At 46.7% G+C, this 25,589-nt stretch overlaps 1 protein-coding gene and 1 pseudogene across 1 annotated transcript in view; both read left to right on the forward strand.

The window, feature by feature from the left end:
* Positions 1-22,212, forward strand: part of DHX34 (DExH-box helicase 34) — a 38,018-nt gene extending 15,806 nt beyond the window's left edge. Inside the window, exons 9-17 of the mRNA XM_066581144.1 lie at positions 39-140; positions 4,153-4,386; positions 10,805-10,978; positions 12,775-12,886; positions 14,239-14,348; positions 15,278-15,550; positions 18,472-18,648; positions 20,060-20,192; positions 21,879-22,212. Coding sequence (XP_066437241.1) covers positions 39-140; positions 4,153-4,386; positions 10,805-10,978; positions 12,775-12,886; positions 14,239-14,348; positions 15,278-15,550; positions 18,472-18,648; positions 20,060-20,192; positions 21,879-22,018 — 1,455 coding nt within the window. The 3' untranslated portion in view covers positions 22,019-22,212. The remainder of the gene's footprint in view (positions 1-38; positions 141-4,152; positions 4,387-10,804; positions 10,979-12,774; positions 12,887-14,238; positions 14,349-15,277; positions 15,551-18,471; positions 18,649-20,059; positions 20,193-21,878) is intronic.
* On the forward strand, positions 22,208-22,606 carry LOC136581072 (syncollin pseudogene; annotated as a pseudogene).
* The last annotated feature ends 2,983 nt before the right edge of the window (positions 22,607-25,589 follow it).

Here is a 25,589-nt window from a genome sequence, read left to right on the forward strand (position 1 = left end):
TAACAGTTTTATGTCTTTCCTTCCACATTGTGCATCAGATTAAATCCAGTCGCTCCAGTAACTCCAGGAAGTGGTGTCGCCGGCGAGGACTGGAAGAGCAAAGATTGTACGAGATGACAAATCTCCGGCGGCAGTTCAAAGTGAGTTCTAAGAAGATCTGATTACATGTCCTCACAACATCTTGTTCTGCAGATCTTGTTAAATGGGGGAGGGTGGTTTGGATAGTACAGTGTTTCCCTGAAAATAAGATCCATAAGAGGTAAAACAGGTCTTATTTTCAGGGGACGTCCTATTATACTTACCTAGCAGGCTCAGTCCAGGTCCCTCCCGCCGTTCTCCGGAGCTCCAACGCTTTTCTTGCAGTCCTTGGTCGCCAGCACAAGATCACTTCCTGGTTACTTGAATCAGGAAGCGATGGCTGTGATTGGTTCATTGAATGCTGCATTTATTGGCTCAGCAGTGGTCAAAGAACCAATCATAGCCATCGTGTTGTAGAGGCGGGATGTATATATTTGCTGAGCCGCAGCATTTGCCCATTCATAAATCCCGCCTCCACAACGTGATGGCTGTGATTAGTTCTTCGACCGCTACTCAGCCAATCAATGCAGCTCTCAATGAACGAACCGCAGCCATCGCTTCCTGGAGGCGGGATTTATGAATTCCGTAACTAGTAAGTGATATACTGTGGGCGACAGAGGCCTGCAAGAAGCATGTGGGAGGGACCTGGACCGAGCCTGCTAGGCAATATATTCCTTTTTTTTAATGTAATGCAGCTAGGGCTTATTTTCCAGAGTAGGAATTATTTCCAGCCTCCCTGAAAATTTTGTAAAATCAGGGTAGGGCTTATTTTCAGGGAAACCGGGTATGTATCTGGATCTCCTATGCATTTACCATTTTGAGGAGGTCTTCAGCAGTGGTGTACATAGAAAAGAGGGAGCACAATGGCAAAGATCTAAATGGGTCTCCTGGTATGGTACCTGTCTTGCCAGACAGGAGAGAAGGGCCGTTTGCTAACAATACAGTTCCCATTCCCCTGGAGGGAGTTATGGAAGGATTCATGCAAGCTAGTATTAAGATGATGGGACCAACCAGGACTGGGCCTCCTCTTTCCAAGGGCCCCATAGTAGTCATAGAATCAACCTTTATGATACACTGAATGGCCACTTTATTAGAGCTACCCTCTAATTACCCCTATCTACTAGTGCGTTGGATCTCCTTGGATCTCCTTTGTCCTCAAAACCATAGCAATTCATTATGGCATCCATCCGTAGGTATCGGAGCACTAGGATGTGCCAAAAAAAAAGCTTCCCCACACCGTTATTCCACCTCCACCCTCCTGACAGGAAGGGGTCATCGATTCATGCTGCTTGCACTAAATTCTGATCTCCCATCAGCATTGTGCAATAAAAATCTGGATTCATCTGACCAGGTGATGATTTTCCATTGCTCACTGATCTACTTTTCTGTGCTCTGTTGCCCGCTGGAGTCTCGTCTTTGTGATTCTCTCAGTCCAGGCCTGCACAACCTGGCAGTAGATGGGGGCCAAAATTATCATCAGCAAACCTCTTGGGCCCACATATAGGCTTTTAGCAGCTTACCTACAAAGTGAGCCACTAAAAACCTATCTATTCTATGGTTTACTGAATAAACTAAACATTTGAAATACTAACAATTTATATTTATAATAGACTAGCTTACCCATCGCGTGTTGCTGCGAAGACAGACAGACATACATTCATTCGTTTTTATATATCTAGATAACAACCAATCACAGCGCAGCTTTCATGTTACCTTAGCAGTAAGAGAAATAACAACCAATCACAGCGCAACTTTTATTCTGCCTCAGCAATATAAAAAATAGCAACCAATCACAGCGCAGCTTTCATGTTACCTCTGCGGAATTTATATATAGCAACCAATCACAGCGCAGCTTTCATGTTACCTCAGTGGTATAATATATAACAACGAATCGCAGCGCAGCTTTCATGCAACCTCAGTAGTACAAGAAGTAGCCACCAATCACAGCACAGCTTTCATGTTACCTCAGCAGTATAAGAAATAGCAACCAATTACAGCACAGCTTTCATTTTACCTCAGCATTCTCAATATCCAGCAATTGTCTTGCGAAAGGTTCGGCGGATGCATCATTTTCTGGTTGAACACTCATCCCGTTGCTCGTAAGGCCTTTTGCTTTCGTGCTTGACATGGAAATCAAACGATCTTTGTCTGGGGGGCATAACTGTCGACGATGCTCGCATGCGCGGCACCTATCGTAGGATAGTTGTGCTATGCCAGTAATCTTGCCAGGAGTGTACTCAGCAACTTCCCAAAGTCTCATGGCAATTGGATGAATGGTGTAGTAATGCATAAAGGACAGACAGACAGACAGACATTCATTTATATATATCAGGAAGTGAGAAAATTACATTCCATACGTAAAATTTGGACGCTAATTCTTTTGCGCTAGAATTGAATAATCGAGTTGGGACCCATTAGCTTTTCCTATTTATGACATATTCAATGCCCGTGTCAAATTTCAAGTTTCTATATGAGAAAATTACATTCCGTACGTAAAATTTGGACGCTAATTCTTTGGCGCATAGAATTGAATAATCGAGTTGGGACCCATTAGCTTTTCCTATTTATGACATAATCAATGCTCGTGCAAAATTTCAAGTTTCTATGACATTGGGAAGTGAGAGAATTAGATTCCGTATGTAAAATTTGGACGCTAATTCTTTGGCGCTTAGAATTGAATAATCGAGTTGGGACCCATTAATTTTTCCTATTTATGACATAATCAGTGCTCATGCCAAATTTCAAGTTTCTATGACATCGCGAAGTGAGAGAATTAGTGGCAGTGATGGAAATCAAACGATCTACGTGGGGGGGCGTAACTGTCGACGACGCTCGCACGCGCGCCATTTATCGTAGGATAGTTGTACTATGCCTATAATCTTCCCAGGAGTGTACTCAACAACTTCCCAAAGTTTCATGGCGATCGGATGAATGGTGTAGTGGCGCATAAAGGACAAACAAACAGACAGACAGACACGCATACATTCAATTTTATATATATAGATTTGGGAAACTAAGAAAAAGCCCGAGCAGAATCACTTATAAGTTTTAACCCTGCAATGCACTTACGGCAGCATATACACATGGCTCCAAATACTGTTGGTTGAAAGACTCTGCCGCGCCGCCACTTCTATAGGACCTTCCCTGAGTTGAATCACAGTCATGTGAACGGCCGCACTTCGCTGCGTGTGGCTGGTCATAGAGTCATAGAATGTTAGAGATGGAAGGGACCTCCAGGGTCATCGGATCCAACCCCCTGCTCAGTGCAGGAGTCACATGACTGTCACTCACTGAAGGTCCTTTATCTTGCACAGTCATGTCATGCTAGCTGCTAGTGATAAAGTTTAGGCTTTACTACAAGCGACTAGCGTGAAATGACTGTGCCACGAACTATAACCTAACTATGACGTCAAGAGGCTAGTGACTAGTCTCAAGACATCATAGTCATGTCACAGGCCATAGGCCACTAGAAATCCCCTGGTGGGCAACATGTGGCCCACGTGCCATGTGTTGTGCAGGCCTGTCTTACACAGTAAGGTTGCCACAGTTGGTCATCTGCTATTATATACCATCCGTGGTAAGGAACAATGAGTTGTGCTTTCAGATACATTAATTAGAGCTGCAGATTTCTTGACTGTGCATCGCCTGTTCATCAGAATGACTCTTGACATCCTCCTTTGATCCCTTTTGGTGATGAGTTTTTTCCGTCCACAGGATCCCCTTTCATTGGATGTTTTTCCTTGATCCGTTCTCTATATATTGAGGGCTGGGGTCTCTAATAATGTGGCTGCCCAGTGTGTGTAAGTTCTTGTCTCCAGTCTTATTGTATAATCAGAGTGATAGGTTCATGGTTTCCCATTGCTTTGAAAAGGGTACAAATGCACCATAAATTACCTGCTGCCTGCATTCCCTTGTTCTTCATTTTTCCAGGCCCAGGTTTTTTTTCGGCAAGTCTTGGCAGTTTCTGACTTTTCACCTGATCACTATTGTGTCCCTTTAGATGAGTGAGCGGTCTCTATCCATGCTCTCCCTCTGACTAACTGTCTGTATTTTTTGCTTTGCCGGTCTTCTCAGGGTCTATTGAAGGACCATGGTATGCTGAGTGAGACACAGACCCGAGTAGAGGACAGGTACAGCCGCCAGCAGCAGCACAAGGAGCGCAAAGAGCTTCACCAGCTGAAGAGGGAACATGAACGATCCGAAAAGCGCAAACGAAAAGTGCTCAAGCTCCACGACCAAGATGCAGGGTCTTCCAGCAATGAAGATGAAAGAGCTAATAAAGACAAGAGGGACAATGTAGACATCCAGGTGTGTCAGTCTCATCTCCGCACTTAGGTTCTCAACCTTGACTGCAGTCAAAGTTGACCACAAAATCCTGACCTAGTGGTCCTGAGACCATACCGACTCATTCAGCCCTCCATCCGTGTCAGATTTAAATCGCATTTGCACCGATCAGCTATTTAAAGGGGCCACAATGCTCAGGTGAATGCTGCGGCCCCTTCATTGTATACAGGGACAGTGCTGTGCATTGCGAAGCAGCTCTGTTAGGTATTGTACCTAATTTCCATTCACTTGAATTCGTCTGAGCTGCAGAAATGTCATGTGACTGATGAACATGATATCATAGGTCGAAGAAGAGTCCGCAGCTGTCACCCTAGTGCCGTGGCACAGTCAAACAGCTAATCCTGGGAGTATTGGGAGTCGAATCCCCATCGTTCTGATATTTATGACCTATTGTAAGGATAGATCATCCGTATTTCTCGCTCGTGTCATTGGGGTACACAGCAAAGACCGTGGGATATAGCTTCTGCCACTAGGAGGCGACACTAAGCACAAAAAGTTAGCTCCGCCCTCTGGCTATATCCCTCCTGCCGACACCCGGCTAATCCGTTTCTAGCTTAGTGTCTCGTAGGTGGGCGGTCATGCCCGTTAGGGCTAGTTTTAAGGGCCAGGGTTAGATGGAGAGGCAGGACGCTCCCCATCAAACCCAAACGGAGAGGAGGGCGGACAACCTCGGGTTTGTCCAGGTTGCTTCTTGCCCGGCCCGCCTCAGAAGAAAAGCTGGCACATCTGGATCATATACATCTGCATGTGGCCCGCCAGCGAGAGCCCCCCGTTTGGTGCAAAGGTCCACATCCCTTACCCGTTGGGCAGGCGATGTTACAGGGGTAGGCTGCTGGAACTGGGGAGCCGCTATTTCCACCAGCAAGGACGCAAGAGGTGAGTATGCTCTGGCGACCTTCCCTTCCCCCCTCCCTTGGCTCTCCCCGTATGTTGCGCTGTGTGTGTATTTGTTGTTTCGGGCAGCATGGCGTAGGGTAAGCGCTAGCGTGCCCATATTATAGTGCAGCGGCTGGCAGGTTAATCTCCTCCTCTGCTCCCTTTGAGCTCGCGGGCAGCGCGTGGGGGGGTGGGCTGTTTCTGGTTGATGACTTACCTAGTGGTGTTCTGGTGCCGGTATCAGGGCACGAGCACGTTGAGTGGGCATGGCTACACGCAGTAGTGTCCCGGCGTGGCACCTTAGTAGCACAGCGCGTTGACATGGTGCCGCTCGGGTCTTGGGCTCCTGGCAGGGGGCACTCTTGCAGCATATGGGGCACAATAGGGAACCTCTGTGCAGCCCTGGGCGCGGCAGCAACACTCTGGGCCTGAAGGGGGCGTGGCTCCGGCTTGGCCACGCCCTAGTGATGCATGGGACGTGGCTTCGTGGGGGTGTGGCCTCGCTGCTGGGGGCGTGGCCTCATTGTGATGCACGCCGCCCCTCTCTGTCCCCTCCCTTCCTCCCTCCTTCCCTTCCTCCCTTCCTCTCTTAGGATTGTGAGGAGGGATGATATAGTGAAGCAGCATATCGGGAGACAGTGCGCCAAAGATTGAGACCGCCCTGCGCCTCCACTCCTTGCTGCTGTGCTTGCTCAGGCTGGAAGCTCCAGGAGGCCTCTTCAGCATCTGCAGGCTCTCGATCCAGCGGCTCCCCGGACCTCTTCGGACCTCGACAAGGACCCAGGGTAAGCTGCCTGGCGGCTATCTCTCCCCTCTTGCTGCTCATCCCTCCTGCCGGCGGTTGGCTTAGTGGAGGATAGTTGGCAGCTTTTTGCCAGGTCGAAATCCCAGCACCATGCCGATCCCAGAGTTCTGGAGGCTGGACCAGGGACAGCAAGAGTAACGCACTTTGCTTGCTCACGCTGTACCCTAGAGTTCGCATGCGGACAGGCTGAGACGTTTCGTAGAGACTGTTCCCCAGCGAAACAAGTAACAGTGCAAAGCACCCCTTCCCCGTTCAGCCCCCATTTATGGCTGAGCCGGAGTGGGCCCGCTCCTTGTCCCTTGCGGTGTCGATCCTCACTCGGGCGTCTGGTGCGATTTTGGAGAAGTTGGAACAGGATGCTTCCGGTTCACGTGAGAGAAATAGAGATGGATCGCAGCGCGGCCGTCGGCGAAGACGGGACAGGCCCCCGGACTCACGGCGGTCCTCCCGATCTCCATCCTCCTCGTCGTTTTTGCGCTCCTCAGGTACCAGTTCGCATCGATTGTCGGCAGAGAAGGTCTGTTCGGACGAGGATTGGTCTGAATCCTCCTCAGACTTTGTCATGGAGGAGGATCAGGTCCTTAGATTTTCGGCGATGATGGAGAGCTTAGGGGATACGTTTCAGCTCACCGAGCAAGAGCCACAGGCATCTGGGATATTGTTTTCTTTTAGGCAGCCCAGACGCTTCCCGAAGACCTTTCCTGCCCATGACGCCTTTGACTAGGTCCTATCTAAGGAGTGGAAGGCACCGGGATAAGCGTCTTTTTCCAAGTTTGGTTACTTGGACGGGAAATACCTCTTCTCACAAGAGTTAGGAGAGGTGGTCGATCCCACCGCTAGTTGATCCGCCTATCTCTCGCCTGGCTAAGCCTATTATGCTGCCTACGGCGGAGTCCTCCGATCTCAGGGATTCCAAGGATCGAAAGGTCAAGGCGTTGGCGAAGACCGTTTTTGAGGCGGCTAGGTCGGCTCTTAAGTCTGTGTTTGCCTCTACCCGGGTCAGTAAGGCTATTACTGACTGGGCAAAACGGTTACGAGGGGGAGTCCTTGAAGGGGCTTTTCCTGGGAATTTGCCCAGCACAGCAGATGCAGCCAAACGGGTGGCTCGGGCCTCTGCAGCATCAATGGCAACTCGCCGGAGCCTATGGTTAAATTCATGGTATGCAGATGCTTCTTCAAAAGGGTCGTTAAGCAATATGCCCTTTGGAGGATCTCGCCTTTTTGGCGCCGAGCTAGTCGGGCTCATCTCGGAGGGTCAACGGGCATTCTAAGCTGAATGTTCCTGCTCTCATCAGATGGCGGACCCCAGCCAGCATGTCCGCCTGGGAAGCCCAGGTCCCGTTGACTTCTACGGGTGAAAAGAGCTTGCTTTTGCTGCAGAATCGTCCAAAGCGGTCATCCCCGCAGCAGAGACGTTCGCTCCTGTCGCCGGACGAGTCCTCGCAGGATGGAGAGGAAAGGTCCGCAGGAGCGGGAATAAAGGAAGAGGCCTCCCTTTAAACCAAGGTCTCTTGGCGTGGGCCTCAGCCTACGAACAGATCCAAAAGCCCTCTGCATGAGAGACTGCCCCCACCTGTTTCGGATAGGGTGGGGGGGGTCGGCTTCTCCAGTTCAGCCAGGTCTGGTTGACTCATGTCTCAGATACCTGGGTGCAGGAGGTCGTGGCCAGGGGCTATGCGATAGAGTTCCTGACGCAACCACGCGTCCACCCCTTTTTTCGGTCCAGAACCCCGGGGTACCCAGGGAAAGTGGCAGCTTTCCTCAAGGCGGTCCACACTCTCTATTTTGCAGGGGGTGGTGGTGCAATCTCTCCCCGAGCATCACTTTGCGGGGTTCTACACTAATCCTTTCGCGGTCCCCGAAAAGGATGGCTGTCTGTCCGATTGTGGATCTAAAGAAGTTGAACAAGTTGGTGGCGGTTCGTCATTTCCGCATGGAATCTGTACGACCGGTCATCGCATCCTTGGAGGCAGGGGAGTTCCTTTCCTTGATAGATATCCAGGATGCATATTTACAAATCCCCATTCGTCAGCATAGGGAACCTGGTGCAGGCAGGAATCCGGTCTCCATATAAATGTATTGGAGCTGCAAGCAGTATTCCGGACCTTGCAGTTCTTTGCACATCGGCTGGAGGGAATGCCAGTGCGACCGCGGTGGCTTACATAAGCCATCAGGGCTGGACCTGCAGCAGAGGAGTCACTTGATCGGATGGCATCCCGCTTCAAACAGAAGCTTCCAGCCTAGTTGGCCAGGTCAAGGGACCCCAGAGCACTTGCAGCGGATGCGCTAATGGCTCCCCGGACGGGTTGTCATTACCCCTAGGTCTTCCCACAAACTCCTCTCATTTCCCGGCTGCTCAGGAGAATCAGGAAGGAGGGCTACCTGTGATTCTCTTAGTCCCAGATTGACCATGAAGAACATGGTATGCTGAACTCATGGACCTGGTAGCAGTCGCGCCCTGGTGCTTACCCCTGCAAAAAGATCTTCTCTCTCAGGGTCCCCTTTACCACCAGAATGTGGCTACGCTGCGTTGGACGGCGTGGCGGTTGAGGCCACGGTACTGAGGGCACGGGTTTCTCAGACCCAGTTATTCAAACAATGATTAGGGCTAGAAAGCCGTCGTCATTGAGAGTATATCACCGGGTAATTCCAAAGAACAAACACGAGAATATGGTATGCTGCGCTGTCAGCTTGCTTCACTACTACTTCACTACCACTGACAAGGGCTCTGTGCAGCCAATACGTGTCTGGTTAGAGATGGGTACACCTGACAATTTTAAATATGACTAAATAGAGAGGATTACAAATTTTGCTCTGCAGGCAAGCGTGGATTACACTTTTTCCTGCATGGAATTTTTTGCTATATCACCGGGTGTGGAAAACATTCCTTCGCTGGTGCGAGCAGAGGGGGGCACACCCGAGGCATTTCTCGTTGGCCCGTCTTTTCTCCAGGACGGGTTGGACTTGGGCCTGAGCCTCAGCTCCCTTAAGGGATAGGTTCCGGCCTTTTCGGTCTCCGCTGCCACCCTGGGACCTAAAATTGGTTCTGGATGCCATACAGGCCCATCCGTTTGAACCATTAGCGGAGATACTGCGGCGGCTGATGTCCTGGGAGGTCGCCTTCCTGGTGGCGGTTACCTCCTTTCGCAGGGTGTCGGAGATTGCGGCGCTGTCGGCAAAGCCACCCTTTATGTTTTTTCACCAGGATAGGGTGGTGCTGCGACCGGTGCGGTCGTTTCTCCCAAAGGTGGTGTCAACCTTCCACATTAATGAAGACATTGTACTACCATCGTGTCCAGAGGCTGTCCCCCCCCCCCCCCCCCAGGGGACGGGCTCTACATACCTTAGACCTAGTCCGCGCCTGAGGACGTATTTGGACCAGATCGCATCCTCCCGGCGCTCGGGTTCCCTGTTTGTGATACCGGATGGTCCAAGACGTGGTCTTGCAGCATCAAGGGTGACAATTGCTTGCTGGTTTCGTTCGGCAGTGGTGAAGACCTACCCGGTTAGAGGTAAGACACTGCCATTCCAGGTGACGGCACACTCCGCCAGAGCAGTGGGGGCTTCGTGGGCGGTAAATCACAGGGCCTCAGTGTCACAAGTGTAAACAAATTGTAAGGAGGCGCCTTGATGATATAAAAATTGTTATATACTTATAACAATAATAGAAAAAATGAGAGTTAACTCACCTGGTGTCAAACGAGGATACCTTTCCCAAGGCACCTCGCTGACACCGTAATCCAAGTTCACTTATAGTAAAGCCTTTAGTTCCATCCGACCTCATTCGGAGAGCTGCAGGACCGTTTTAGTTTAAGCTCCACCGGATGACCGGGGCTTAGGTAGAGTATGCAGAGTAGATAAAATAAACTATCCGCGCTCCAAGGGAATAAAACAGCTTCAAAGTAGGGAACCAATGTCCTTCTTTATTAATATTCTTTGAGCAACGCGTTGCTCAAAGAATATTAATAAAGAAGGACATTGGTTCCCTACTTTGAAGCCGTTTTATTCCCTTGGAGCGCGGATAGTTTATTTTATCTACTCTGCAGTGTCACAAGTGTGTAGGGCGGCTTCCTGGGTATCCCTGCACGCCTTTTTCTAAGTTTATCAGATGCATACGTTTGCATCAGCCGACGCTTCGCTGGGTCAAAAGGTTTTACAGACGACTGTAAACTGACCGCATGCGTTTATGATTTATTTGTACCCACCCTTGGGGACGGCTGTGGGACGTCCCACGGTCTTTGCTGTGTACCCCAATGACACGAGCGAGAAAAGAGGATTTTTTACTCACCATAAAATCTCTTTCTCGTCTCGTCATTGGGGGACACAGCACCCACCCCTCTTTCATTTTATATGACACAGTTGGTGGTCCTGATCGGGCTCCGGATTCTGTAAGTTGCACAGGGTGCTGCGTGTTTCATTACAGTTATGATTTGTTGGTGTGTCATAATACTAACTATTGTTGTCTCTCTGTTCCTGCATGGCTACTCCAACTGCTGGCATGACAAACTGATTAGCCGGGTGTCGGCAGGAGGGATATAGCCAGAGGGCAGAGCTAACTTTTTGTGCGTAGTGTCGCCTCCTAGTGGCAGAAGCTATATCCCACGGTCTTTGCTGTGTCCCCCAATGACGAGACGAGAAAGAGATTTTACGGTGAGTAAAAAATCCTCTTTTAAGTCCCGGTTATCAATATTATTTTTGCAGGATGTGAAGTTCAAACTCCGTCACAATGTCAATGAGTTGCGAGAAGTATCTGGTGCAGGGGAGACGTTGTCAAGTAAACAGTTGAACTTGCTAAAACTTATTGTGTGCCATGGCCTGTACCCGCAGCTGGCACTGCCAGACAACTTCAACAGCTGCCGCAAAGATTCTGATCAGGTAGGTTCTTGTACTTCAGAAGTGATGAGAGCCACAAAATACATTTCTACAGATTCCTACTCAAGCCGCGTTCAGACAGCTGGGTGCGAGTTGCACCCGATATTCTTGGGTGTAAGTTGCATCGGACAGCACATAGACACCCTGTCTGTGTGCGGGAGAGCGGACATTGCATGTCCTACTCTCGTCTGTGGATCGGACCAGAATAGGACATGCTGTGATTTTATTTTTAACATGATCATTGCGCCATGAAAAAAATAATTTTAATGGGTCTGAGTTCTGTCCAAGTTTGCTCACTTACAGACTCTAATGTAAAACTTGCCTGTATGAATAGGGCCTTACGCTTCCTGTCTGCTAGTAGACTTCTATACAGTGATACACAAATTCTCCCATCTCAGGTGTAATTTGCAAGCAGCTAATCCTTACTTACACCTATTAATCAATAATATAGGCATATATCAAATTAAAGTGGCTTTCAGTGTATAGCCATAGTGGCCTATACTTAGGGTAGCCCGTCAGTTTGTGATTGGTGGGTGTCTGATCCCTGTTACGTCCACTGATCAATAGAAATTGACTGACACTGTGACATCTCCTCCGTGTAACTGTCTGGTAACTGCAGCTTAGCCCCAGGCTTGCTCTTTTCTAGTTAAAGAGCTATAGTAATAGACTCATAGGCACATAGTTGGTACTGTTTCATTTAATGCAACTATAACTGGGTTTTGAACGCAGGCAGAATTGAGCTCAATGCAAATTAATGGGACTGAATTGCAATACTATACATAACCACATGGGCGTAAACGGCACTGTGTTGGGTAATGCATGAAGGAGCTTTGTCTTCTTTGTTCTGTTGGTCATTGGGAGTATCAGGAGGTATAGTCAGTCATTAAAAAAGGCTATTGATGCACTAAATGCAGTTTTTAAAGGGACTCAGGGCAACATGAATCTAGTGACAATCTGAGGGCAGCATAGTGCCTGAATGCAGTTGGGTGGGGGTCACTTCCTTTTTATAGTTGCCACATTTTTTTATGCATTCAACCTTTATCTCCTATAGTAAACATTCTGGGATTTGCATGAGCTCTAGCTGCCCCCTTCATGGATAATTGACGACTTTCTTGCGTTTTGTTTTACCGTGTACAGGAAGAAAGCTGTCAATCAGTGGGGCTGGAGGTGGGGGCAGTGGAAGCCCATGAAAATTCTGTACTGCATAGTGCAAGCACAGTATTTTACACAGGATGATAATCTTTCAGAATTGTCGTTTCCTCGGGAATCTGAGCGGTGGTAGTTCGGTGTAAATGCATGCAGAGACTGAACAACTGAGTGAGAGTTGTTCAGTCATTCAGTTTCTGCATGCATAATACTGAATGATGCGCCGTTCAGTGTGAACTGCAGTCAGTCACTTCTGAACGGCTGTCTGCTTACTGTGAATGGAGGCAGGTGGGGGAGGACGCTCCCCAGCCGCTATGACTCCATTCTGGCACCGCTGTGAGCCATACCAAAGATACTCGCTCCTGTGTAACAGCACAACATCACTGGGACGAGTGTCTGGCATCGCTTGCCGACAGCTTGTCCTGTGTAAAAGGACCATAACTGCTCATGCTGCAGGAGATACAAGCTGATTGTGTGAACAGTGCTCCAGCTAACAAAGTAAGTGAACCCCTGCTACCCTAAAGGCTTATGTCACTACCTTTTGCTGCCCTCAGATAGGTTAGCCTAAATATGGCCATAGATGCACTTTCAAATTCAAAATTTAGTCATAATGCCTTTACATGTGTGCATTCGGCTTCTGTTTCCCCTGGTAGGTTTTCCACACCAGGACTAAGCAGGGTATTGTCCTCCACCCAACCTCTGTCTTCGCCAGTAATCCGGAGCTGCTGCAAGTAGAGGACGACAGAGAAGAGGCTGCGCCAGCAGGTGACTTATTTTGGTTCCTATACATTGTGCCTAAAATGTGACCGAGAGCAAAAGAATTCTGTAGGTGACCGAGACAGAACAAACACGATGTTAGTGAAAGGAGGATGATGATGAAATGTCGGCTCGACGTTTGGTCCCTCAAACTCAATATTTCTCCATGATTGAAAAGTTGTACAATAATCTTACGACTCCTTTATAGAGACACATTGAAATTAGTCAGTAAAACCATCCTCAATAATGAAAATTGTACGCATTTTGGATGCGTCCTTACTCATAGCATGAAAAGGTAAGAAGTGTGCCTCGTATATTCTATCAATAAGTAAATGGAAGGTGAATGTTAACTCACCTGGTGTATGGTGGGTTAACCCTGTCCTAGGTAATCCTACCTGCAGCTCACGTCCAAGTCAGCGTTGAATCAGATAACCTTTGTCCACAATCCGGTATTAGCTGGAGAGACGTCTGGAGATGGGGATAAACCAGGGATAATGGAAAAATCCACTCCGCGTTCCTTAGGACTCCGGTGCACTTAAAACAGGGATTGTGTTGACTGTGGTGATGATGACCGTCACTGTTGCACCTGATGGTAGGCCAGACAATTGGCTGATCTCTGGTGATCCTGAGCGGCAGATCCCTGGCGATCAACTATTTAAGGATAGGTCATCAATAGAATTTGCTCAGAAAAACCCTTTTAATAGTAAGGATGTAAAAGTGAGGACATAAAGAACTTTGACAGTCTAAAGGCACATTTACACGCAACAGTTATCGCTCAAAAGCCATCGTTTAATCGATAATCATTGTGTGTAAATTCTCCCATCTTTCACTCTTTGGCTGAACGATGATTTTTAGGTGAGCAAAAACAAACAAACCTTCAGACGGAGAGAAGATAACACAGACGCATGCTGTGTTTGCTGTCCATGGTGCTGTATTCTCCACATGAGTGCTGATTACATTGTAAGAACAAAGGAGCTGAATGAAGAGAACAGACAACCTGCTGTTCTCTGCAAACAGCTTCCGGAGGCTCATTTAGTGTCCATTTTTTTGCAAAACAATTGCTCAAAACCTATCTTTTGAATTATTATTTTAGCTTGTAAATGGGCCTTAAGGATTGTTGAAGTTTCCTAAGGACTGCTCCAGACATTGTGTGGACATACGAGTAGATGTATGGGATGCAGGCAGACGGTAGACAGATGATAAGTAGATGAATAGAAGAGTTAAAGGAATTGATTGGTTTATATCCTTTATGAGGACTGGGAGAGATCAGCCATGTTTCTTGTGTTCCAAGAAAGATTCATCCTCCATCTGGAATGTTATAATGTGTGAGTTATTAACGCTTATTTGTCTTCTTCCCATAGATGCAAAGAACAAGGGGCGCAGCAGCAAGCATCAAATTGTGGGTTTTGTCTCCCTTCTGGAGACAAACAAACCATATTTGGTGAACTGTGTGAGACTGTCAGCTCTGCAGGTGAGCTCCTGCTGGTCATGGAAGCTCTTACTATGTGATCACCTATGGTAGCAGACTGTGTAGTGTGGTCCTGTGGTCATACTCTATTTGTACTTTTATTTCTTGCTAACCCCTATTAGGACCTATGGACATCATACAGGAAGGCACCTGACATGGGATCCTCTATAAACCTTCTAAAATGTGGCATCTCTCGTAAACTTGGGCTGTTCATGTATTACGTGACAGCAGTTTATCTAAATGGCCACCATGGCATAGTATGTTTACGCTGCAGAAACCATCATGGCGATCAGTTGATTGCTGCAGTAGATCTCATAATAAAGGCGTTGTCTGTATTGAAGTCATTTTATGGTTGGTTGTCTAATTTGCATTCGACAATTGGAAACAATGTAGCAAGTGAGCAGATGAGTGGAGCGGAGGGACTACATCTGTGCTTATGGCTCTAAAGGTGACCATGCACATTTTGGCCAACTCTCTTTTGTTTATGGGGATGCGCACACCCCAATGTCAAAGAGGAACGAGTATGTTTGGTTTCAGCACACTTACACTTTGTTCTCACAGGAGATAAGCTCCTACCAGAGGTGTCTGACAGTGGCTTATTCCCTCGCACCATTGACACATGTACACTCGGTCAAACTGAGTGTGTATGTATGAATATGGAGGGAAGGGGAGTTTGACCGAAACCTGTTGAAACCGTGTGAGCTGTTATAATTGTTATAGCTGTTTACATAGAAATCAATGCAAGTGGCTGCATCCTTCAAGGTGCAAGCATGGATAGATACAGTAGGACTGATGACTCAAATGTCACATCAGAGAAGACCACCCTGAGAGGGGTTTAGCATACAATCATAGTTTTCAATTTTCTTCTATTTGAGAGAGAAGTATTAAAATACATCTGAACATTTTCATGGCCTTCTCCTATTGGCCTGCAGGGTCTCCTCCTATTGGCCCGCTCCTTGGACACAAACGCCGACTGTTGCCGCATCGTGTGTGACGGATGGATAGAGGTGAATGTGGAAGACCCTGAAGTAGCCCTTCGTCTCATCTCTGAAGCTGTACGTGTGCGACTGACCTGGGAGAAAGTACTGCGCTCACAGCTGGAGAACAAATCTAGTAGGCGAGACCCCGGTGAGGTGGACAGTCGGAGGAGGAGACGGGAGATTGATGAATTAGGCCGAAAGCTTGTGGATTTTGTGTGCACACAGGTGAGGTCTGATCTGATGACTTCCTCTTACTATGTCAGTAGATTTCTTGTCTTTGAGTCATCTAAAGACTGTTAAAAGGGTTGTATCAAAATTGACTTCTATCACCTCCTGTCTGTAGCATAGATATTAAAAGTCTGATCGGTGGGGGTCTCACACCGATTCTGAGAACAAGAGTCTCATGTCTCCCCTCCTCCCCACTGCTGGCTCATTGCGACCCCCACAGTGAGGAGGAGATTGAATGGAGCAGCGGTTGCACATTCGTGGTGCCGCTCCAGTTTCAGTTGGGCTGATGGAGGTAGTTGAGTATCTTGGCTATCTACGGAAGTGCCATTGAAGATGAATGGAGCAGCACTGCACATGCCTAACTGCCACTCCAGTCACTCTCCTCCATATGGAGCCCCCGTTCTTGGGATCGTGGTGGTTTCAGCAGTGAGACCCCCACTGATCAGACTTTTATCCTATGGATAGGTCACCTTTGGAAATAACCCTCTGAGGTTCAAGTCTTGGTGCAGACTAGTTAAAGTAGTTGTCCGCTCACAGGAAAAATAATTGTCTACAGGTTGGATTTCAACCCTTCACCCATAGGAGTCAGTTTTTAATTTGGGTAGAAACACTGCTCTGTCCCCCGGTCACATGAGAAATGCTATCGGGTGCTGTTTGTAATGGCATAACATTCCATTGCAGAACACATGGACTAATCTGCAGGTACCCCCACCCCATATGATAGGAGTGCACATTATGGGTAAGAGACACAATGGGCCTGTGGTTGTAGAAATTGCTGTCTAGCTTGTTCTATCTAAAGGGCCGGGCTACCTGCAGAGCAGCTTATGTTATCAGTAAATGGAACGTTATGCCATTGCAAAGGGCGCTGAATAGTATTTCTCACATGTCCGACGGAGAGAGCAGTGTTTCTATCCAAATTGAAAACTGAGTCCTACGGGTTCAACCCAGCCAAACACATTTAGACTTCTTTATCTATAAGTGAACAATCCCTTTAAGTCCTTGCAAACAAAATGTGTCCATCAGACTGTTGGATACTTCAGTAGGATTATGATGAGGCAAAACCCCAAAACGTGCATTATCTGATTCCAGAGCTGTATTTTCTCATTAAAGGCAAAGACTTAAAACAACCCTCCGGTTCGCGACAAAACTGTGTTCTGGGACCAGAGGGGACGGGGGGTAACATTATCTGCACTTGTTATTCTATGCTGTCCGTCCAGTATGCTCGTTTCAAGTCCCATTTTCAGTCCTCTAAGATGGCTAATGTTTTCTTCTGACTACCTAATCCCCATAGTGCAGTGGTAGTGTTAGACTACCAATGCACTCGACCTGCTCTCTGATTGGCCAGAGCTGCTCATGTGATCAACACTGGCCATCCAGAGAGCAGTGTATGTGCCTTATCTGGATAGAAAATTGCAATCTTGTGTGGTGGAAAACTGAGGCCAGAACCAGAGGATTGGACGGCAGAGAAAAACAAGTACGGGTAATAAACCCCCAACGCCCTCTATTCGCAGGGCAGAATTTTATGCTGAAACTGGAGGATTGCTTCAAAGGGAACCCATCACATCGCCACAGCACTGTAAACTATCTCAAGTGCTTTCTATACTCACCTGCTCCTGGGATCCAGCTATGTCCTTCCCTGACATTTTGGTGGCATACAAAAATCTGATTCCCATTTCTGCGCTCCCAATAGACCTGTATTGGGAGAACCACGTACGAGACTCGGAAAAGTCAGATTTTTGTGCACCGCCGGGACTACAGAGGAGAACAGCGCTGGATCGGAGGAGCTGGTGAGTATAAAAAATACATGACCCAGCTCCCTGTCACGTCCGCTATAGTTTATGGTGCTGTGGGGATGTGACCGGTTCCCTTTAAAGGGTAGCTAAACGTTTTTCAAAACTTCTGAGATACCATAGTGGTGTGTCAGAAGTTTTGATCGTTGGGGGGGGGGGGGGGGGGGGGGGGGGGGGACGGGACGACTGTGTGCTGAGAACCCTGCCGATCATTAAAATGAACTGCCAGAAGCTTTCAGCTGGGCGGTATGCCCATTCAACTCTTTCCACCACTGCTCAGAGCAGTGTATGTCTTCCACAGAAAGCCTGTGGAGTCCTTACGCCACTTACAACGACTGCCAAATGGGCAAAGCACTCAACTGAGCTTCTGCCAGTTCATTTTAAGAATTGGTGAGGGTCTCAGCACCCGAACCCTCACAAATCAAAACTTCTGATGTGTTCAGTTTTTAAAAAGTTTAGTTACCCTTTAAAGTAAAATTCCAGTTCAAGACATTTATGGCATAATTGTCTGATTGCTGGGAGTCCGACAGCTGCTGCCCCTCTGATCAGGGGAATGGTGGTCCGGTGTCCTCCATTGCTACTTGAAGCGAGAGCAAGAGAGATTTGTGTATGGGGGATGCAGAAATATCCGCTATAGACTCTGCTAATCTCCTCCCACTTTTATCCAGGAGAGAGAGAATGAAAGGCATGGGACCCTCATTCTCTCAATCAGCGGAAGTACCAGAAGTCAGACTCCTATTTAGCAAACCCCTATGGCATCAGTTTCTTTAGTTGGACTGCCCCTTTTGAAGAAAAGTTCCTTTCTTAGCTTACATTATACTTATAAGACACCAAATAGGAATGGGATATCATAGGAGGCGAAATTGCTGGTAGGTGACCCCACAAAAAGCAGGATACATCACGGCAGAGATGCAGTTCCACTGCATGCTCACACCACTCCACTACTAATGGGACAGGGCTATATTTCATTAAATGTCCTTTTACTAAAGGAGGAAGGCTGAATTCAGCTCTGCTGCATTGTGTAGAAGGATTGCTGAGTGGAATTCTATTACTGTAGTTCTTGCATTATACTTCCGCTTGTGGGTTGAACCCTGTACTTTACGGTGACCCTTTGTGATTGTTCGGCAGGTAATGTACAGTATGAGGAGACTTGCAGTTTTGGAAGCCCAGAACCTTTATGTCGGGCCTCAGATGGTTACTGACAGCCACTGCGTAAAGGGCTTATTCAGCACGGAGGATATGAAGCCGGATCCTGTAAAAGGAGGATACAGCATAACGAGCTTCCTGACATATAATTGTTTGCGGGTAAGTGGGAAAACGTTTCCAGCTGCAGTCATAGCCTGCAACAAAATTTGTAGAATTCAAAGAGCCTATAATGCTGCTGGTGCAAAAGAACAATGGTGTTATACCTAATGTGGGGCGTAGGGGGCGGTGCAGGACATAGAGATCCTCACTTCTTCACAGTACAGGTTACAAGATGAGAAAAATGCTTACTGGACTGCAGGCCGTACAGAGGTGCCGTTATGCACAGGTTCCCAGTAACGTATGAGACTGACTTGCTATAAGTGGCTGGAGGAGATACAGTATATACCTACATGCAGGGATGTCATTACTCTAGAAGGATCTAGCTCATATACACTGACCTGCCAAAAGTCATGGGATAGCAGTATGTAAATTGATAATGAAGTGATGTTACTTCAGGTGACGGCTTTGGAACTCCGACACCTGTATAAGTTATGGGATGGTATATTGTGAGTGAGAATGAACACTGGTTAGAGTGCTCATGGCAAGGCAACATGAAATATCAGAGTTTAAACAAGGCATGATAGTGGGTGCCTGATGGATGCGACACTCCACTTCTGAAGTTGTACAGGCATTTAACATTCCCCGAACCGCAGTGTCACATGTGTACCAGGAATATATTGTGCAAGGCATTACCACCCACAGTGGGGAGTACAGTGGCTGCCCATGGGTGGTTAATGATTGCAGCCAGCAGCATCTGATAGAGCTGACCATACAAATTGACAAGCGACTGCGACAGAAATCACATCCACGTCCAATGCAGAAGGCCCCAAATACACATCCCATCAGTGGAGCGCTCTGCAGCTTGCATGGTATACGGAAGAAAAAATCCACTTGAGTGCCTCTGTTAACATCACAACACTAGACGCAGCACCTCACCTTGGCTCGTGTGGTTGCTAACTGGATGCCAACATATGGCATGGTCTGATGAGTCACAGTACCAATTGTTTCGGGTTGATGGTACAATTTGTGTGTGATGCAGACCCCATGAAGCCATGGACCCCAGTTGTCAACAATGCACTGTGCAGGCGGTCATGATTCCATACTGGTGTGAGGTGTCTTCATTGCATGGGTTGAGTCCACTGGTCTGCCTAAACCCATTATTCACCTGACATGAGCCCAATCGAGCATTTATGAGATGTGGTGGAGAGGTCCATTTGCACCGAGATCGTGTACCTACAAATACCACAGAGCTGTGGGTAGGTATCCAGACAACATGGCTGAACATCCCTCCAGATGTCTCCTGTCCACTTGTAGAATCAATGTCACGCCGAGTTGCTGCACTTCTGCAGGCTACACAATATTATTTCCCGTCCCATGACATATGATACCTACAAAAATATACATATGCTGTTGTGCTAAAAGTAGTGAGTGTAACTGTTACGATATATCTTAGCATGTTTTTTGTCATCAGAGCGACACGGATTTCTACAGCGACTGTTTGCGCACGTTTTGGACCTGTCCTCACTGCGGTCTGTACATGCCGTTCACCCCACTGGAACGTATGGCTCATGAGAACAGCTGCACAGAGGAGGGGACTTCTCAGGGTATGTTTATAGGCTGCAGCCAGCAGTATATAGGAATATACATGACACAATGACACATCATTTCTTCTTGAAGGGGATTTCTGGGACATATTTTTTGAGTAGGCCATCCATATCAGATACATGGGGGTTCACCGCTGAGCAGCTCTTGGAAGGGGCAGTGGCGTTCAGGTGAGAGCTGCAGCTTCTTCACAATGCCCAGCGTTGTGTCATGGTCGTACCTGATATTCTAGCTCGGTCTCATTGACTTGAATGGTATTGAGTGTCAGGAAAGCGCTGTGATGGATGGATGGATGTGATGTCACAGGATGAAGAATAGACTGCAGCGCTCACCCGAGGCTCCTTCAAGCAGCTCATCGGCGGGTATGCAAGGAATCTGTCCTCACTGATCTGATATTGGTATTCTATCCTAATGTTAGATCATCAGTATTTAAGTCATGGAAAACACCTTTAGCCCCTATAAAGTCATCAAGTTAAAGGTGTTTTCTGCAACTGAAGTATTGATGACCTGTACTCCGGATTGGTCATGACGATCAGATGAGTAGGGTTTTGCCTTTTATCACACCCGCTGATCAGCTGATTAAAGTGGCTGTGGTGCTCGGTGTCTCCGTGGCTTTTTCCCAGGCCTGTGATGTCACATTCATCTGTCACATGACCTGAGAGCAGCTCATTCAAGTGATTGGGACTGAGCTGTTATACCAGGCACTGCTGCTATGAAATGTATGGCGCTGTGCCTGCTATGCAGCTAAGTGGTAGTGGAGATCAGCTGAGCGCCACAGCCACTTTAGACAGCTGAACACACGGCAGACCCCACAGGTCTGATATTGCTAGCCTATCCTGAGGATAAATTATCAATACTAAAATCCTGAAAAATCCCATAAAATGATAAAATTCCAGCATTGACCAATAGGAAGAATTTAAGTGCCTGGTATATACTAGGAGGATATATACTACCAACTGAGGATCTTACACCAGTCCTTAGCCACAGAGATGCATCAAAGTTATTAAGAGCCGGTTTGTGGCATAAATTATAGCAAATATTTTTGGCTGCTGGAGGCCACAAGCTTCACCCACTTTTTTTTGGTGTGCGCCATGGTTTACAACATTTGTATGCCACGGTTATGGCATACCCGTAACAGCCTGTAATAAATTACCCCATGCTTGGGGGGGTTTCTGGGAATCTACTATTGATTAGTGAGGGTCCACTACTTGGGATCCCTGATAATCAGCTGATTTCGGGCCAGTTGTCATTAAGAACAGAGTCAGAAGCAGGCAGCTCTGGCCGTAGTGCAGCCACCCGGGTTGGTAATGCATTGAAGTCAATGGGAGCTACACCTGCAATACCAACCTTTACACTATGGACAGAGCTTTCTGCTTTTGGCTCCGTCCACAATGACAGCTGACTCGATATCAGTTCATTGTCGGGAACCTTGAGCAGCAAACCTCTGCAATCAATTATTGATGACCTATCCTAAAGATAAGTTGTTAATAGGAAATGCCTGGACAATCCCTTTAGGTGCAATGTATAAACAGTATGAGCTCCCTCTAGTGGTGGCAGCTGGCAACCCGAATTTTATCATTTTAGATTTTTTTTTTGGCACTGATATTTTAAGAAATTAACTTGCACAAAATATTTAATATACTTAGATTATTCTAATGAAACATGTATTGTTTTTTCTTGTCTAACAGAAGCTGAAGACCCAGAAACTAAGGTGTCGTCAGTGACCTCTCTACATAGGACCTATCGCTGTGATGTATGTGACAAGGACTTGGTACTGACGCCCACCGAGATCCTCAAGCACAAGAGACAGCACATGGTGAATTCGTAGGTTAAGCACAATGTGGGAATGAACACATGTGAACCCCTCTCAGCTGCATATGTACTCTTTCCCAGCCTTATCACGTAATGTGAGCACATCATCCATATCACCCGCAGCCTTCACCAGCTGCACAAACACATGGGAAGTATATAAAAGCCATAGACATTGCATGGGCTGTCGTATTCATCTGCCACAACCATGAAGCTGCTCTGCTCGGTGCTCCTGCTGCCTTTCTGCTTTGGAAGGCTTCTGGCTCAGTGCCCCTTACCATCCAACCTCATGAATGAAGCAGGGGAGAAGCTCTGTGCCCGTATGTTTGAACACAGCAATATGTACTTTGACCAGTCTTGTAGTGGTGACCACCTGGATTCCAAGAATGGCGATGATTTCCCTTACATGCCTCTTGGATGGGGAAAGAAGATTTCATCCTTGGTAGTTGCAAATCGTTGCAGCTTGAAAGTGTGGAGTAAATCTGGCAAGTTGGGCAACAACCGCACCTTTAATGCTGGAGTCTTCTACCAGTTAAAGGACTACGCCAATGGACTTTTCGGAAACTGGAATGATGCCATCCAGTCTTATTTCTGTACATGCACATAACAAGATGCCATTGACTGCCGGGCAGGGCCAAACTGATGGTGGTGACTCAATAAAGGTCCCTTTACTATTTCTTGTAGTTGTATTTTTGATTCGCCACCATGGGGGCCTGGAAGGGGGTGGATAGTCAGCTCTTATTTGGTATCACAGAAGAGGAGTCAGGTCGGAAATATCAAACATTGATCCAGGGATTATTCTGACTGCCATTATGGAGTCGGGAAGGAATTTTTTTTACCCCAAATGGGCTAAATTGGCTTCTGGTTATTGTTTTTTGCCCTCCTTTGGATCAACAAGTTGGGTTGGAAACAGGCGTAACTTAATGGACGTTGTCTCCTAACCTACTATGTTACTATGTTTATATAACAAGGAAAGATTAGCTTAACCCCTTCAAGACTAGAGATTTTTTTTGCTTTTCATTTTTTCATCCCTGCTTTCTAAGATCCATAACTTTATTTTTCCATCGACATGGCTGTCTGGGGGCTTTTTGTAGCAGGACAAGTTATCTATTTTCAGTTGTACTATTTAATGTACCATGTAATGTACTGAAAACCGTAAACATTTTAAATGGGGTGGAATGAAAAAAAAAATACAACTGCACCAGTTTTTAGGCGGTTTAGTTTTTTAGGGCATTCATAGTACAATAAAAATGACAAACTTTATTCTGTGGATCAGGACAATTACAGTGATAGCAAATCTATATACATTTATGTTTCACTACATACAAAAAATTAAAGAAAACTTTTTTAAAAATAGAAATTGCTTTCCGTTTTGATATTCTGAGGCTTTTTTTTTCATTGATTGGGCTGTTTGAGCTCATTTTTTTGCGAGGTGAACTGTAGTTTTCCTTGGTACTATTTTGATGTACATAGATCTTTTTGATCTCTTTTTATTCCCTTTTTGGGGGGAGCCAGGATAACAAATAATACTCTGTCATTTCTTTGCATTTTGTTCAATTTTTTTTTTCACCGCGCGGGTTAAGTACTGTTATTATCATCGTGCAGACTTTTATGAACGCGGCAATGTCAAATATGTGTTGTGTTTTTTTAACTGTTTAGATTTTTATGGGCAAAGATTTTATTTTTTTAACTTTTTTAATCATTTTTTACAGGCTATAAAATAAGACAACATGAACTCGCCTCTTCGTTTGCAGCAAAACTCCTTTCTCGGATGCTCAATAAAGATAATAGCCTTACAATGACTGGAGTGTTAGTCCACTGACTTCACTGATTATTATAACCCACTATATCCGTTTAATGGTGGGACCCACCAGAATTCACATAAGAGATCCCTACCTTCCAAGTATATGTCAAATAAGAGGTGTTTGACCTATACTTGGAAGGTCGGGATCTCTTATGTGAATTCTGGTGGGTCCCACCAATAAACGGATATAGTGGGTTATAATAGTGATTTTGTCACCTACTTTATGTTGTTAGTCTTGAAGCCTTCTGATTTTAAGTATTATAATTAATAAAAGGTATATTTTAAGGGATCGATTCAGTGAAGGCATGTTTCACTCTCCTCTGATTCCTCTGCCGCGGTGACATGAGTATTAGTCCAAGAACTCCTTTCAGCACCATTTATAGTTTATATGTACATATTGATGCATGTTTATAGTGATGAGAGAACTTTTGAAAAGTTTGGTTTGGCCGGTTCGCTGAGCTTTTGCAAAAAGTTTGGTCCAAATTAATTTAAACCGAAGTGGAAATTCACCAAACCCCCTAAAACTGGTGTTTTATACGGACTAAGAGCCATATTAGTCCTGTATGAAGAGGGCTCTTTCACACAAGCGTATATCGGCCGCTTTTTCACTATCTTCTGGCTGGAATGCGGTGGCGGCTCCCATAAATTCCTATTAGCAGTGTGTCTGCTAAACTCCCACCCCCTTCCTTCCTTCTCTCCACTCCTTTCTGGCTGTCTGCAATGGGAGCTGGTGGGACAAGGCCGGAGCTAGTTGCTGAGCTCCTGCCTCCTCCCATTGCTGGCAGCCGACAAGGGGCGGAGAGGGGAGTTTAGCACACTAGTAGAGATGAGCGAACGTACTCGGTAAAGCCGATTTCGCAATCGAGTACCGCGATTTTCGAGTACTTCACTACTCAGGTGAAAAGTACTCGGTGCTGTGGGTGAGCGGGGGGTTGCAGAGGGGAGTGGGGGGGAGAGGGAGAGAGAGAGAGCTCCCACCTGTTCTGTGCTGCTACCTCCCTCCCCACAGCGCCCCCGAGTACTTTTCACCCGAGTAGTGAAGTACTCGAAAATCGAGGTGCTTGATTGCGAAATCGGCCTTACCGAGTACGTTCGCTCATCTCTACACACTAGCTCTCGCCCCATCCCCTTGCCGACATCCAGGTAGAACTTTGCTAAAAGCTCGGTTTGAGTTTATGCAAGTTCGACCCAAAATAGGGTTCAACTCGTTCAGTCAAAACTACATATTTACTTAGACCATATGCTAGTCCAAGTAAAGCCTGCGTATTTCACTTGCAAATATGTCTGTGTTAAGTTGGCCTAAGGCCTCATTCATCCAGACATAGCTATGCAGACATTTTCGGTCGCCGATTTTTCATGCTGCGTCAGAAGATAAATCTTTACCTATCTTTTGACATAAAATGCTGGAGGCTCCCTTTGACTCCTAGCGGAGCTAAAAAAAAGGGAGATGGAGAGCGTCCGGCGCTTGGCAACTAAAACAGCTAGCTGTATTTAAGCATTAGACGTCATTCTGAGGATTTCTGCCGATCACGGGGATTCCACACTGCAGTGTACTTTTTTGTTGATACGCAGCAGTCGCCTGCGTAAATGTCCCAGAATACGTTAATTAAGATCGGGCCTTGATTGCGGCTATTCCTCATTTATGAGATTTAATGACGTGTACGTGCGACTGCACAAACGCATACAGTCGTGTAAAAGACCCCTAATGCTGTATTCACAATTTTCGGCGTGAAATAATTGGACGAAAATTGTACAAAAATAGAAAACGTTGATTTTAATGGGGATA

This window comes from Eleutherodactylus coqui, chromosome 10 (assembly GCF_035609145.1).
Source record: "Eleutherodactylus coqui strain aEleCoq1 chromosome 10, aEleCoq1.hap1, whole genome shotgun sequence".
NCBI lineage: Eukaryota > Metazoa > Chordata > Amphibia > Anura > Eleutherodactylidae > Eleutherodactylus > Eleutherodactylus coqui.